At 35.4% G+C, this 17,078-nt stretch overlaps 1 protein-coding gene across 1 annotated transcript in view; it reads right to left on the bottom strand.

Annotated features, from left to right (window-relative positions):
* Positions 1–1,169: 1,169 nt before the first annotated feature.
* Positions 1,170–17,078, bottom strand: part of LOC136763119 (PRELI domain-containing protein 2) — a 64,763-nt gene continuing 48,854 nt past the window's right edge. Inside the window, exon 6 of the mRNA XM_066716860.1 lies at positions 1,170–1,451. Coding sequence (XP_066572957.1) covers positions 1,383–1,451 — 69 coding nt within the window. The 3' untranslated portion in view covers positions 1,170–1,382. The remainder of the gene's footprint in view (positions 1,452–17,078) is intronic.

A 17,078-nucleotide genomic window follows, 5' to 3' on the forward strand; every position in this document is an offset into this window, starting at 1 on the left:
TAGCTAAGGTTACATTTCCATCTTTGCCTCATATGATGAGAACCCTAGGTGACATACTGTATATAATGAGCAATCTGTTTCATTTACAATATTTAATATGTGAATTGAGTAACTTTGTAAACAAGCTAGCAGGCTGAGCCTCAATTCAGTTTGTATTTGATGGTCACATCTGTCATGGTGTAATCATTCTCTGTTCAAATACTGGAAAGCAAATCACAGTCGTTGGGGAAAGAGACCTCAGTAGTCATCCTGGGTATATTGGATTCACATACAAAATTAAAAAATATATATCAGTATCTTCTCTTGTTAGTAATTATCACAGGGCTTATAGACCTTCTGGAAATGTGCAAGTATACACTCACTTATGTATGTATTTATTCTTGCTGCATTAAGATAAACAAATACACTTTATAATAAACAAGGAAAAGCTCATCGGAGTGTAAAGAAAACACAAACCCATGCATGATATATTATATTTGAAAGAAGGAAATAGTCCATAAGTGAGTACAATCAATGATATGTGTGCCAGTAGAACATTGCAGTGTGAAATAAAGGACCCACCAGCCGATAGAAATGAAAGAGCGTAGACAACAAACAAACTTCACAAACCCAGAATGCGTTATCAGACCAGCGGGGATAACTTGTTGCAATGGACCACCTTTACTTCTCTGACATGCTAAGTATGGATATGACTAAAGACCTTTAGTTTCTTCAAATACAAAAAACATAAAGCTGCTGCCAAGGACATTTAAGAAAAGAGAATAAATGTTCCTATGATTAAACAAGACTGGAACAGATGGCATCAGGGAATTGTATTAGTCATGCAGGACCAAAAAAAAAGTAAGTTACAGAACAAATATTCAGTTAATTTTCTAACTCTTCGTGTTGCCCTTTACCCAGCTAACACATTTCCTTCTGGCAACATTGCATGGGGTTTTTGTTTGGTTGTATTTTGGTTCTGACAAATATGATGATAGAAAAATGTTGCACAGATGTACTACCCTGACCCGCAGAGAGTCAGTAATATTTTCTGTCTGTTGCATAATATCAATCTCTGCACATATCATAGGTCTCTCTCTGGAAGAATACTGAAGAAACCCTCTTAAAAGGACGAAACGGCAGCGCAGGAGTTGTGGTGCAAATGTAAAAGAAGTCTTTATTGCAGGCCAGCCCGGATGAACAACAGAGCGAACGCGAGGCAGTCTCGTGTTCAAACAGCTTTCTTACAGTTCTCTTCTGGGTTTTGCATTTTATACAGTTCAAAACAAAAGGTGACTAATGTCCAATCAGGGCAGTGTCCCGGATGTGCATCTACTTCCTCTTCCAAGCAGCGGGGCAACGTCACCACTTCCTCCGCAAAGCATTCTGGGATGCACAAAGGACTATAGGGGGGAGAGTTGTTCCACGTGTTTTTGCATGTGGAACCAGAAAAAGAGAGAAAAGTGGCTGTGCTTGTGGAGGGGAGAGAGAGAGAGAGAGAGACAGACAAAACTATACAACACAATATTTTACATATTCCATTCAATTAAATATATACATATTCATATACATTTGAATATTTATGCAGAGCTGATTTGTCTTTTATTGTATTTAAATTTCTGACAATACCTCAGGTCTTTCAAATACCTATTTGTTTTGCATGCATATGTACAGTGTATTTTGTTAGATCATTTTTCTGAAACTGGGGATTCTGTTTATTTTTCTCTTCAATGTAGTTATCTATGCCAATATAAAACATTGTTTTAGGTTGTTTTGGCAAAAACTCCCTGGGGTCCACACATTTCTGCCTCCACAACCTCACTTTGCTCTGGGTTTATTGCAGTGTCACATCATCATTTGGGTATCAGGAACCTTTCCTCTTGCAGCAGTTTACATTTGTAATCACATGACAATGCCTTTAGAGAACCTCATGTTTACATATGTAAAGTGAGTTTGTCCAAACAGCATTTGATCATGCCTTAATATTATTACATGTGAGTTATTTTGTCTTCCGTGTTCCTGAGTACATGGAGATAATATCCAAATTTATTTAAATTCAGAGACACAGATTTGATGCATTCTTTAAACAGAATTAGAGGTGTACAAAATAAGCACACTAGTTAATGTCAACAGTAAATCACTTACAGGTTTCAAGAGTTGACTAAATTAAGTTTCAGGCTTAACTAAGCATCTAGAATCAAGACAATTAAAACCTGCATTGTCTAGCTTGATACATTTCCCATTCTGTAATTAGAGTCAATTACTGGGGCCTGTCTTTACACATGCTAAACACGTATGCATCGACATGGACACAAGAATGTCTTTTGTAGTCCATAAATAACACTTCAGAAGACAAATCATTCCTTTTATAGATTGATTAAAAGAGTTGAAATGATTTTTACATTTGTATTCTTAGATGTTGCTCATTATTTGTGAAAGTTGTATTTTATTTTCACCAAATGGTTTAGATTGCTCCCAATTGACTTAAATTAAGCTTTCAACTATAGGGACCTAATATTCAATAGCCTGGAATCTACTATCATCAACAGATGCATTATTGATGGCATTGGAACATTTTTACCAATTACATTAATCTCCAATTCATGATTTTAATTTTGAATCAAATTCTTTTTGTTTTATTTTTCAACTTATTTCAGATTATTCTCTACTTTAGTAGTTTTCTGTACTTTTGTTGAGTTGGATCAAAGTAGGGCATAAGATCTCCGAGGTCTTTCTTTTGTAAGCCTGCTGACAGGCCTTAAAATTTTAATTAGCATCATGAAGGCAGCCAAGTTGCTGTAAGCTTGTACTCAATTCTGCATGTGCTATCATTCTAAAAACATTAATTATGTGTGCAGCCATCAGAAGGTTTCTGACCCACAAGAGAGTTTGAACATCCATCTCTTGAATAATAGTATTTTTAGGAACATTTATATTCCCTTCAGAAACTAATAACAGTCTTCTGAAAGCAAGACACGGGGAAAAATAGCATTATACTTATGAATTCCAACTCAGACATGTGAGTTATGTTTTATCTGCCTTGGAATATTTCTTTGTGGCAATCAACTTAATTAAAAACAATTATTTTACCCCAATGGCAGCTCTATGGGTGGCTCACAGTAATCATTTCTCACCCCCAACCAACCTGACTGAGCTCAAATAGATCCTATTAAGTATTTGTGTTCAAGAAAAAGGTAATATTGTGTATCATTTCAAATGCAGCAGATCTGCCAATATCATTTCCGTAATGTATGTAAAGAACTAAGAAATACAGCTATAAAAGGGGCATATTCATAATATTCAGTGCATCAATATTTCAGCACTTAATAATTCTGACTTGCCTGAATTATCGCATATATAACTTCATATTATGACCCAGTGTTAATATAATTCTTATTAGGGTATTTATAAATTGATATTTGTATGGGTTAAATGACTGACACTAAAGAATAGGACCAAACTTGCTGAAACAAACTAAATTGGTTAAACAGCAAAACTAAAATGTCTGATTATTTTGACGGTTTACTGCACCAGGTGATTGGATAATCAATGACTCCAATTACAAAGTAATTATTGAACCACACATTTCCAATCTTCTGACCATAATTATTGGGCAATACGGTTAACCTGATTCATTTCTGCATCAAAACTATTTGCGCAACAAAATAATTATTTCCTAAAAGCATTGTTGTTACTGCTCCAATAATTCTGCTTACAGCCTTTCAACCCGATAACACTTTTGTTATTCATTTTCAATTATAATGAATTAGAAGATAGAAAGACAGTGCCCAGAGGAAATTACCTAGTAACAATGAGTTTGCTTGTCACAGAAAAATAAACCTGGATCCCAGCATCCAACCATCAGTTCAACAAAGCAGCTGAAGCTTTTAATAGTAATGTCTGGATCTATGCTTTACTTAGATCAAAAGTTGACACGTTTAGTAATGGGGCACACAAGACCACACTGTTAAAAGGAAAGAAAAATAAAACATTTTTATTCAGTTCATTCCTTTCCAAGACAAAAGTTTGCAGCAAGACAACAGCATTGTTGCATTTTGAGAAAGCTAATACACTTTCATCCAAATCAATTCTTAGATTGCTTTCCATGAAGATTTTTTAGTGATTTCGTCATTTGTTTCTCAGAATTGCTCAGCATTTCAAAATGTGTTTTTGGTACCAAACCAATCAGATTTGTTGTAATTGTTTTGTGTTTTTTGTTTCCAAAAAGTGAGAGTTGTCTTGCTGTCATCTTAAATGTTGTACTGAACTCATTCAGTTTAAGGAAACGGCATGCGTTTATTTCCAGCACTTTCTAAAATGAAACTTGCCTATAAGCAATTTTGTTTCAATGAGAAATATTTTATGAAGTTTTTTTTATATATATATATATATATATATTTTTTATTTATTTATTTTATTTTTTTTTACTTTTTCAGTTGAAAACTAATAACAATTCTGCTGACTTGCATCTCAACCTCACCAGGGACTTGAACTAGAAATTAACACAGACTACACCAGTTAATGTGGAATACTGTTTTTTTTTATTCACCAGAATTTTAATTAAGGGAGTTGCATTGGTCCAGTGAGGGCTCAACTACAGATGCTCAACAATTACTTACAAAACCATTCGGTAATCACTCATAATCCTCTTTTGACTATCATAGCTTAATTAAAGTGTTATTTTTTATACTAGGCTTCTGTTATATCCTTTTTTCCCCAACAAGTTTTTAGAATATATCTTCTGTCTTGGTACACTTAGGTCTCCCTTATTACATAGTAGGTACTCAGTAATTACATGTTAGTTACTCATTAGAACATTGTAATTATGCATTTGTTAACATGTACGTAATGTGTGTTAACATGTACTTCATGTGTAAAAAAATGGGCCATGTCCAGCAGGGGCTTAGGTTTCGTTTCATTTCAGAACTGGGGGGACGCTGTCAATACGTGTCCCCTACACATATGGATCCGGGCATACAATGTTTGCGGGGGAAATGTAAGGTTCTCTCAACCTAAAGCCCCCTAAACCTACACCTGTATAGCTCGAAAGGCATCCTTACCATGTACTTACGTATACCAGACTTATTTACACATGAAGTACATGTTAACAAATGCATAATTGCACTGTTCATATGAGTAACTAGCATGTACAGTGAGGGAAAAAAGTATTTGATCTCCTGCTGATTTTGTACGTTTGCCAATTGACAAAGAAATGATCAGTCTATAATTTTAATGGTAGGTGTATTTTAACAGTGAGAGACAGAATAACAACCAAAAAATCCAGAAAAACGCATTTCAAAAAAGTTATCAATTGATTTGCATGTTAATGAGGGAAATAAGTAAGAGCTGTCCAAGGATGTCAGGGACAAGATTGTAGACCTACACAAGGCTGGAATGGGCTACAAGACCATCGCCAAGCAGCTTGGTGAGAAGGTGACAACAGTTGCTGCGATTACTCGCAAATGGAAGAAACACAAAATAACTGTCAGTCTCCCTCGGTCTGGGGCTCCATGCAAGATCTCACCTCATGGAGTTTCAATGATCATGAGAACGGTGAGGAATCAGCCCAGAACTACACGGGAGGATCTTGTTAATGATCTCAAGGCAGCTGGGACCATAGTCACCAAGAAAACAATTGGTAACACACTACGCCGTGAAGGACTGAAATCCTGCAGCGCCCGCAAGGTCCCCCTGCTCAAGAAAGCACGTACAGGCCCGTCTGAAGTTTGCCAATGAACATCTGAATGATTCAGAGGAGAACTGGGTGAAAGTGTTGTGGTCAGATGAGACCAAAATCGAGCTCTTTGGCATCAACTCAACTCGCCGTGTTTGGAGGAGGAGGAATGACCCCAAGAACACCATCCCCACCGTCAAACATGGAGGTGGAAACATTATGCTTTGGGGGTGTTTTTCTGCTAAGGGGACAGGACAACTGCACCGCATCAAAGAGACGATGGACGGGGCCATGTACCGTCAAATCTTGGGTGAGAACCTCCTTCCCTCAGCCAGGGCATTGAAAATGGGTCGTGGATGGGTATTCCAGCAAGACAATGACCCAAAACACACAGCCAAGGCAACAAAGGAGTGGCTCAAGAAGAAGCACATTAAGGTCCTGGAGTGGCCTAGCCAGTCTCCAGGCCTTAATCCCAGTGAAAATCTGTGGAGGGAGCTGAAGGTTCGAGTTGCCAAATGTCAGCCTCGAAACCTTAATGACTTGGAGAAGATCTGCAAAGAGGAGTGGGACAAAATCCCTCCTGAGATGTGTGCAAACCTGGTGGCCAACTACAAGAAACGTCTGACCTCTATGATTGCCAACAAGGGTTTTGCCACCAAGTACTGCAAAATCATGCAAATCAATGTATAACTTTTTTTAAATGCATTTTTCTGGATTTATTTGTTGTTATTCTGTCTCTCACTGCTAAAATACACCTACCATTAAAATTATAGACTGATCATTTCTTTGTCAGTGGGCAAACGTACAAAATCAGCAGGGGATCAAATACTTTTTTCCCTCACTATAGTTACTGAGTACCTACTATGTTAACACACTGTAATTTGGGAGACCTATTGTAAAGTGTTACCTGTGTATTTTTAAATGTTACATCAATTGATGTCTATGTTAAGTTACTCAATGGGAACATCAGGCATAAAACGTCCCATTCAAATCAAAGCAATTTATCAAAGTGTCAAGAAAATAATGAAAGTGATCAGTCTGTAAATTATTCTTTGCCTCCCACACCACCTCTCAACACCTCAACATGCATTAACGTGCAATACAACTGTATTTACTAGACCACTCGGCCTTAGCTTCAGCCGGTGGTGTTTCAAACCCTCTTGCCCGCTGTCTGTACTGAGCCAAGTTCAGCACAGGCTGACATTCAATGATTTGGCCCTGCATGTGTTTTGAGAATTGGAAACGAATCACACACTAAACTGCCTGATATTTCAAGCCATCTTTTGAAGGATGGGGACAATCCTCATACCAATTATCTACTATTACAATGAAAATGGATTATAATTCAAATTATAATTAGTACAGGCATTTGGGTAGGAGTAGTACACTGAGCACAGCTATTTTTACCGGATTTTAGCACATTATGCATTTATCAATTTGAGAATAAGCACTAATGGATTTGGGGTCTGAAGCAGGGGTGGCTAACCCTGTTCCTGGAGAGCCACAATTCTGCAGGTTTTCCAGGTCACTCTAAATCACCAATCACTGGATACCTTGAACACAGGGACATTTTGCCTAATTAAGACTCACAATTTGCTCAATTAAGCAGTTAATGATCAGGATCAAAGAAAAACCTGTGGCTCTCCAGGACCAGGTTGGGCACCCATGGTCTAGAGCATGGGTTGGAGGTAATTTATTTCTGATGTGCCACTCGAACATGTTCTTCTTTGGGAACAGAAGTTTCAATGACATTCACTGTTTACTAAAGAATGAGATATGAAAAAAATAGAAATAACTGCTATATATTCAAAGTACTCTGTGCTGTATGTACATTTCCAATCGCTACTGATTAGTTTTAATGTAGTTTGTAAAGTAAGGTTATGAAATAGTTGTGCAAAACACAATACACTGTAATTATCCTGTGCATGCAATATTTGTGATTTTCAAAGCTTTGATAATGTGCAATTACTTTTACTGAAATGTTAATTAGGATTTGAGGCTTCCTATTGATTTGTGTGGACTGAAAATGTGTACATGCAAGGAGATTTGTTTTTATAGAAAAGTAATGATGAGAGTTTGATTTGGAATCTGACCACACTGGGAACAATTGGCTCTTATCCTCTACCTTTTAGTCGATAAAACTAAAGCTTGTGATTCTTGGCTTTTTAATAACAGGAGACTGTGTGCCCTGGAGGCATTTGTTTTCTTTTGCACATGGTCATACGATTGAAGCCTATATCGAACAATGGCATGTCAGAACAATGACAAGTCAAACATCCCCATCACACAGTAGCTGGTCCACATTAAAGTTTAGTCATTGCAATCATCCTTTTTTTTTTACCTGATGAAAGAATTATAGAGTAAACTGAGACTCACTTGATTCCTAGCAGGGCAAACCTATTTATTTTTCAAGTAAGTCTCTCTCTCTCTGTCTCTCTCTCTCTACTTAACAATAGGGCAGCTCCTCCACAGTTGGAAATCCAAAGGCCAAGTGAATTCATCATGGTTATCTTGCTGTAAGTAACACACGACAGGCCGACACACCTCTGTGGGTTGCTGTCATTGTTATCAGATGACTTTGTACTTGGCCTTATGCTAGATTTAATAATAGGCTCCCAGATGTGTTTCTGGAGTCCCACTGACTGTCTGCTGCCTCCGGATAATGTTTTTCTTTATTTAAGACATAATATTTATTTTCATTAATCCAAGCTGTTATTGCTGAACAAAAACGCAAATGAGACATCAGTAGGGATCCTGAATTCTTTACGCATGTCTTCGACGTCTTTGGTATGCTTTATAAATGGATGTGGAGTCTTTGTCCAGCTCGTGGTGTGTATTCTCAAGGTCAAATCTAACCCAGGAAATGACAGCAGTGTATATTCTCTCACCCAGATCGTCACATTTCAGAGGTCACCCTTCCCAGTGTGCACAACAAACATAAGCATGGTAACGTTATATTAAATTGGTCAGTTGTAGATGGACATAAACTGTAGAAACTTAAATTCTAGCGGCCGTACAATTTCCTCTTCCTCCTTGCGTCTGTTTTGTTAAATTGCTATTCAGTGCCTTTGCAGTTGCTTATCCCCCAGTAATCCTTTTCCCTGCAGGGGTGGCTACTCTTTTAACCTCAGCATCAGAGAGCCCTCCGAAGACAAGGACAGTCAGCAAGCTGGGGGAACTGATTTTCTTTTTCTGTTTTTTTGCCAGATGTGCCATTCTAAATCTAGGGTATGTATTGCCCTTTAATGTCCTTCTGTTTTGAAAGTTAACATTCGATAAAAAATATAGTTTCTGTTATTGCAGCTAATTCTGCCTTATCTAGCGCTCGTTGTGCTGAAGCACTAGTTGCTTCATGTTACATGGGGAAAGTGCTACAATAATTGAATCAAGAATCTAATAAAACTAAATGAATTTCAGGTAATACAGAGAAGGCAACACTATTAACTTTTCACATAATTCCTATTGTTCATTGTTTCTTTTCTTTAGAATAAATTACAGGTGTTTTCCACAGAACATTATGGTCCCTCACAATAAAACCACTTAGAATGCAGGTTCAAGGATCGTTTAAAGGTTCCAAAAGCCTACATTCATTAAAACAGAGTCTTTTCAAAGACACGATAGGTGACCAAACAATAAAACCTGTTTTTGCACACTACTTCTTTTTACTGCGTATATATACTTGGAAGGCTAATGCATTTTCCTTTCTGTGCACGACACTGCGGTGGCATTGGCTTTGCACCAGAACTGTTCATTATGAACAATAAAAAAAAGTACTAGAAAAGATTAGCAGCACTTATAGTTCACTTGTGTCAAATCCCATTCTTACTAAAATCCCAGAGGGCTAACGGTCAGACAGACCTGTTTAATTGCATGGAGGAATTTAGACTTCAGTTTAAAATGTGTTCAAGCATAGTGTTGCCTATTTTGACACATCTGAGGAGAAAAAAAAAACGTACAGGTATGTCATTGTGAAACCACAGTGCAGAGGAAGGGAAATGTCACGATCCATTGCACACACAAGAACAAGAGAAATGGAGGAAAGAGGCATTGTGAATTTCTAGTTAAGACAAATGGCAATATTCATATTCAAGGACCACAAAGTGCTAAAACCACTTACTGGCTTAAAAAAACATATCAACACACCAAGCTTAAAATAAGCAGAGGAAATAGACTAGATTTGGGTTTCCAAAGGTTATTAATATCTATTTTCCCAGTATAACTGTATTAAAAGCTAGCTAGTGTCTGATATATGTGCACCAAACTGTCAAACAATTCTCTCCATCATATTATCTTCTGTAAAACATAATTGATATTTTATTTTGATATTCTTTTGATCATGTGGACTGGAAATCAAAAGCAAATTCAGTAGTCTGTCTCTAGATTTATTTGTTTTGCTTTTTCATTGGCTTACCGGCACACTTTCTTCTTCCGTTTACCACACAAATTAAAAAAGCATCATTAACTGCATATCACTCAGCATTAAACAAAGTGCTCCAGTACTTCACACAACAAAAAATATATAGAAAATGATGAGTCAACAAAACAAGTACTTACAGTCAGTCAAATATACTTTATCTGTCAGACATTGATTTTCTCAAATTAATACAAGGGAGAAAATAAAAGACATTTCTTAATGTATAACAGTTCTGAGTTCTTTGAAATTCCATAAACATGAATTAACTGAATTTCATATTATGAATGAATTTAGTATCAGCTTCTTTTTGTAGCATACAGTATTTCCTTCACCAGGCTAGGGTTATTGTGACCTTTTATTTAATCACTGTGTCAATCTCACTAACTGATAACATTTTTTTAATTTATTCTGGACGGTGTCTGCTCTTCTGAATTGGACCACAATCCTGCTAATTTCATACAGAAAATATTTGTCATATTTATACTGGTCAAACCATCAATATTCCCAAGTATTATAAATGTTTTAACTTGTATGTGTTTATGTAAAAACAGCAGTGTTTATGAATGTAGTAAACATGTACGCATATGTTTTTAGAATAACATTCTACCTTGGGGATACCCAAACAAATTATGCTTAATTTGTATTATACCACTGGAAATAATTTGGCCTTGAAATGCTCGAGTGTTGTTCACTTATGGTAGTTCATAGGGTTCAATTTATCTTTTTATATATATTTTTTACTTACAAGGTCATGTCTCCTTATAAATACTAAGGCAGAACAAGAGAGGGGCTTCATAAATTGTTACCGTGGCACTAAAATGCTTACAACTCCAGTGCAATAACTTGAATACTAATATGTTGTGAATCCAGTTCAGAGTGTCTTGAGCCATAAGTTAAGCTTTGAGTATTCTCATATATAAACCTGAAGGAGAATCCCAGAGGGAAGAATTATTCGCAACTGCCAAAGAGTGAATCACACTGTCCTAAAACCCAGAGTGCTCGACGCTGTGAAATGGCTTTTGACAGGCAGTAGACAAATAAGGGGCAGAGACAACATCTAAAGTGGGCAAAGAGAAGAGTCCGCAATAAGATTAATAACAGCTTCCATTTTAGCGTGAGTACAGTCATTGTAAGGCACAGATGTGCATTCAGGGACGGAAAACATCTTTAATAGTCTCGAGGAGCTAAGCTGGTTTGAAACTCACTACCACAGCAAACTGCATTCTCAAGTGACCTTTTTAAGGGCCGTCTCTGTGGCCTTTATGTACATTGATTAATTTGTTGTCGGCACTTGGATTTATATAATACTCTCAATTTTCTTACACTGCTAATTATGAATACGTTTATTTTAATAGTCCTCGCTGTGCAAATATGATTTAGTGAGCTGGATAAAGCATTTATAATAATCAGGACAGAGGATAATTTTAGACTCCCCTTAGTGAAGAAACAACAACTTTTGATAGGCCCCACAGAATTAATATGGCATAGAGAACTAAGAGTATTGTGTATTCTTGTCTTTCTGTTAAAATGATGTGCCGTAAATGGTTTAAAATTATAATTATATTTTTTGGGCCAAAGAAAAGAAATTCATTGACAGCACCTTACATACAGAATTTGTTTTTGGCACTGTACTTTTCCAACATAATTATAGCTAACTGTGACAACAAAACATTTGAGGAAGAACTGTAGGAGGCCTTTGTATGATTTTTTTCCAGAATTAAACAGACTTTTGGGAAGACTCCAGAAGCTTGACAAGTGTATTTTCCCAATTCTGCAATAGCAGTCAAAGCAAGGCCTTCGGACCATAAAATAAAATGCCTCAAGCTTTACATGTAACATATATGATAATAAACAGACTGTCTATCTTGCTGTAGATTTAATAAAATAATCATTAACTACATTATTTATGCATAATTGTAAGTTACAGTTAAATATCTTTTGCAAAACCTTGGTTATAAAAATAATGTTTCTGATCAACTTGTTCATCTTTGTAGAATTAAAGTCAAACTACTAACTCATTAACAAAATAATTTTGTATGTAATTAATGAAAACATAAAAATTATTTGGTAGACGTTCTGACTTTTCTCCAGCCTTAATAAACTTACTTTTCTATTATTAAAACCAACTGAACAAAAACCTCAATATTTATAAAAGCACTAAATACAAATATAAAAGTGTATCTTAATAAATAGCCGTCAGGTATTATTCACATTATTCATGTCTATAAAAACATTTTAGTTGTTTATTTTTTTAACAACACACAAACTAAACTTCTTTACATGGATACTTAAAATCCTCTTCATATTATTACAAAATATTAATTATACCTCTCTGTAGAAGTACCACAACCTGTAATCTGTTTTTACTAGGTTATATTTGTTAAATAAATTAATCAATATGAAAAGTATACAAAGCAGGCCTTTAAAGCATATCAGTATTCCTGACATGATTTCATATTTCGGTAGAAGTATTTGCGTTTCTGATTGACTTCTAAAATTTAACTTGCTCCCTAATGGTTTAAAAAACACTTTTAGTTCTATGATACAAAAAAATCGTTACAGCAGCAGAAGGTCATAACAATTTTAAAACAAACTTCACATACAGAATACATTCAACTATTTAAATATTCAATTAAACACATCTAGCTCCCAATTACTATTTGTACCATTTCAAATATACACTTCTTCTCTTTGACCCTAGTGAAACAGACACAAGCATTTAGTTCCACAAGAAAATGCTGGATAAATGAATGTGAAGGTGCAGTGTAAAGCTTTTCAATTAGGAAATGCAGCTTTCAAGGAGTTTGCCCTAAATGTAGACTCACAGCCGAGTAAAGGACACTAATATGTCACCTCAACAAGCTAGGGACAGCTTTACAGTACAAAAATTGTAATTCTAAGCTGACTTCCCGGAGATAGCATTTGAAATATTAAGTCACCATAAGCCCATGGGACTATCTATCAGTAGACTAATGCTACCATGAAGCTTGTTTTTATTGAGACAAATTGCTTTAGAACTCTAGATCTGCTTTTACCCTAGATGCAGCATTTCCCCAAATTTATAACCTTCACAGCATCTCATCATATATCTGTGTTTTGAAAGTAGAACGATTTCTGTATCACATCCATTTAGTCTACCATATTAAAAGTGCAAGAATGAATACCATTTAAAAATCCATAAAGATTGTACAAAGAGCCAAATCAAGACTTCATATTGTGTAAAATATGAGTATTGTCCGATAAGTGAGTATTTAAATTAAAAATACAAGTTCTGAGTGACTTGAAGTGAAGTCATCTTAATTTAAAAAAATCCTGTCAAAGAAAATAAAATGTGCTTACAAATAAAAAGATAAATATTTGAATGATAACATGAAATCAGCCATCCATACAATTAATACACGAGCTTGCCCATGTATCCTCACATTTCTGAATAATTAGGTATTCAGAAAGGCAAAAGAAAAATAATATGTTTCAGTTAAATTAGAAGTTAATAGGCCAGTAAATACTGAAATCCCTTTAACAGTATTGATTCAGTTTGAACTTACAAGGCTGAAGCTTACAAATGTTTATTAGTTTTAGGGTATGATTTATGCATTTCCTCATGGTTAGGTACTACAGCATCCATTAGAAAATATTAATACTTAATGTGAAGGAAACATTGACATTTATAACTACACATAGACAGCCAATGGATTTTTAAAATTTCAATTACCAGAAGAAAACAAATTACCGCCAGGCATTATGTTCGATTGTGTTGATTGTTGACTGAGCTGGTTTAAAAAGAGGACAGGGGCTTGTTGTAAGTGTTGTGTGTTTGTAACTATGGTTTAACTTACTTTCTCAATGCACATTTTAGTAACAGGAACTTATAAATCTCATTGTAACACACATTATCCAACACCAACCATTTTGTGAAGACACAACCCTGAATCTGCCTGCTGACACAGGTTATTGACATAGCTTTCGTCCTGCATATGTTTGAGTTACAAAACAAATGTTTTCTAGAGTATAAATAAATAATCCTCAAGATGGTGTCTAAGCTTGTGTTTTATTTGTTTTAGTTTTTTTTTTCATTTCATTCTTGAATTCCTTGACATAGTATCGCCTGTTGGGTTGAAGTGGTTTATTTGGAGGATATTATGCACATCTATACAGTTGATACAATATATTCTCTAAGGTACTGTATTCCCTTCCTATTCCTAATAATAAAAAAAATAGTTTAGAATAATGCACTGAGTGAGAGGAGCTGTGTGCAACAGAGCTGAATTAATTTAGTTGAAGAGGACTGAATCTGCAGATATTACCCAGCATTCAAACCAACCTGAGCTGACAATCCTTCTGTCACTGCAGTGCTTTCCTTTCTGCAGGAAATGAATGACGTGAAACATAATAACTACAGATCCATGCAAAGGGCACATCTTTAATGAATGCCTATTAAGCCGCTTAACTTCGAATATTTTATAAGTCAGGTTGTCTGAATATTTATCGATGCATGTGTATTACAGGCTGTTGTAATCCAAACCTACAATTAAGATATTTAGGACATTAACATTGTGTACATGAATTCCTCAAAATACAGTAAAAGACAGCAATTATCTCACAGAAGTATAGAATTTATAATTGTTCTACTAATAAGTTTCCATCTGAAGAGGAAATGAAGAATGATTACATTTCATCACTGCAAGCTAATTAAACATTATTTAATATACACTGCCTACTTAGATATAGATATTGCTGCCTGAGAATTGAAAACCATCAGCTGCTTAAAGATTTGCAGCTGTACAGAGGGAAAAGAAAAACTCTAAACAGAGGATGTGGGCTTTTATCTTTACCGATTGTAAGGCTCCACACAACAAAAACATAAGCCCCATGTAATCATGTGAGGATCATTACATAATTATTATAAGATTTGACAGCCTCGCCCCCACTGGCCCTATATCAGTTACATCAACACTGTACACACACTTGATAATATATATATATATATATATATATATATATATATATATATATATATATATATATATATATATATATATATTACTATTTGTGAAGGCGCACAAACTTGTGGCTCATTGGAATTCGCAATTTATGAAAACCCTTACCAATACACATAGGTTTATTTGAAGTAATTCTAAGTTATAAAAGATAGTCATATTTTATCATTTGTGTGTGGTCTCCTGTAACGTAAAATAATTGGCTTACACCCAGACCCCTAGCCCACAGCGGAGACCAAACTCTTGAGCTACACACAAGCTGCCTTTTAATGACCCAGCACAATCAAAAGCCTAACACTTAAGTGTACAAGGTAATCTAATACTGAACCTAATACCACAAAACTTAAGTCTGAGCTTCAAACTCAATTCTAATTCAAATTGAAGCTATAAATACTATAAATATATGAGTCCTCCATATCGGCTAATCCACTTTATACTCCAACTAAGCAAGTGTGCAGCACCCTAGTCGAGTGTTTATGCAAATTAATATATGATTATTTTAGTTTTTTAAGTGTAAATGTACACAAGAGCCTTGCATCTTAAACCATCTGAGGTTGCTGAAGCATAAGTGATCATATTTAATGTTTCTTGAAAAAGCTGACATAGGTCCATTACCTTGTCTGCAACACTGTAAGCTTAGGCTTTGATGGATATGCTATTAAGATTAGATCTGTTAAAAAGATGCACAAAACAATATGTAGTTAAGAAGGCAATGAAGTTATATTGATCACAAATTTAGCAGCGATCAGTTTTTGCACACTCAGCTCGCAAACTGGACCCGAGCCATATATCAGTAGGAAAGGGAGAACCGCACTGAAATGTGGGATTAACAAAAGTGGAAGATCCCACTTTTTATACGGAGGGGATCCATTTGCGCTTACAAATTCCATCTTAATAAGATTAGACATTTTTGAATGTAGATTGCATAGTAAGTAGAATTAGTCTACCAAATTCACAAATATATTTTCTTATTTTTTACTAATTAAAAGTTTCTTAAAATTCCAGGGATTCAGTTCCCTCAGGAATCACTATGAATTAGCCTAGCACAATAATGTTAAAATAATGCCTAAATAATGTTCTGAATAGTGATGGTAGCTTTAGTGCACTATTACACCAATCTAAAACTCAGATGTAAATTGCCCTAGGTAAGCAGCAGGTCTAACAAACAAACACATTAATAGGTAGAGGAGTTACGTGTGATGAGTCTCATTAGCAGTGTACCTCTGGAGATGTTTGAAGACTTGCGTACATCTGACAGAAAGTTGAAATCTGGCCAAAAACATGGAATCCCTAAAGGGTTGGATGATGTATCAGTTTGTCATGATTGCCAATGTTATATTTAGCATGTTTCAAATGATTAGTGCCATTTGAATAAACAGGTTAAATGACGGAAGAAGTAAAGAAGCTGCAGAGACATAACGGAAAAAGATTTGCTGGAATCGTGGCCACTTTGGCCTTCAGCAAGATCTGCACAGCTGGATGACTTTCCTTAATGTCAGTGGTTATTACAAATGAGGTGTCTTTAATGCATGTCCTAAATTGGTATTATTATGTTAAACGAATAATATGTTATTATTCATGCTAATTTTAATTATGTTATTTTAAATGTATACCAATTAAATCATTAGTTGTCAGCAATGGTTTTGTTTTATTGCTGTATTGTACTATTGTAAAATACCTTCTTCTTCTGTAAGGCCTGATCTTGATTTTACAAAGCTATCACCTGTCCCTCTTCTTGATAGGACACCCTTGTCAGTGAGATGTATATATTTTTTCTGTGTTATATACAATCAAATTCATGCAGGTAGCCACAGCAATCCCAATCCCAATATTGAAAAGGATAATATTTCCTTAGTCAAAGTGTACTCCTATGGTTATTAGTGCAGCCACAGAAAAGCATGGGGATTTCATAAGAAAAATCTTCCCTTGCAATAAAATAAACCTTGATATAATAACAGTTTGCACTTGTAATGCTGGGAATGAACTGAACGTTAATCACTCCACACCCCATCCA

Source organism: Amia ocellicauda, chromosome 11 (genome assembly GCF_036373705.1).
Source record: "Amia ocellicauda isolate fAmiCal2 chromosome 11, fAmiCal2.hap1, whole genome shotgun sequence".
Lineage (NCBI taxonomy): Eukaryota > Metazoa > Chordata > Actinopteri > Amiiformes > Amiidae > Amia > Amia ocellicauda.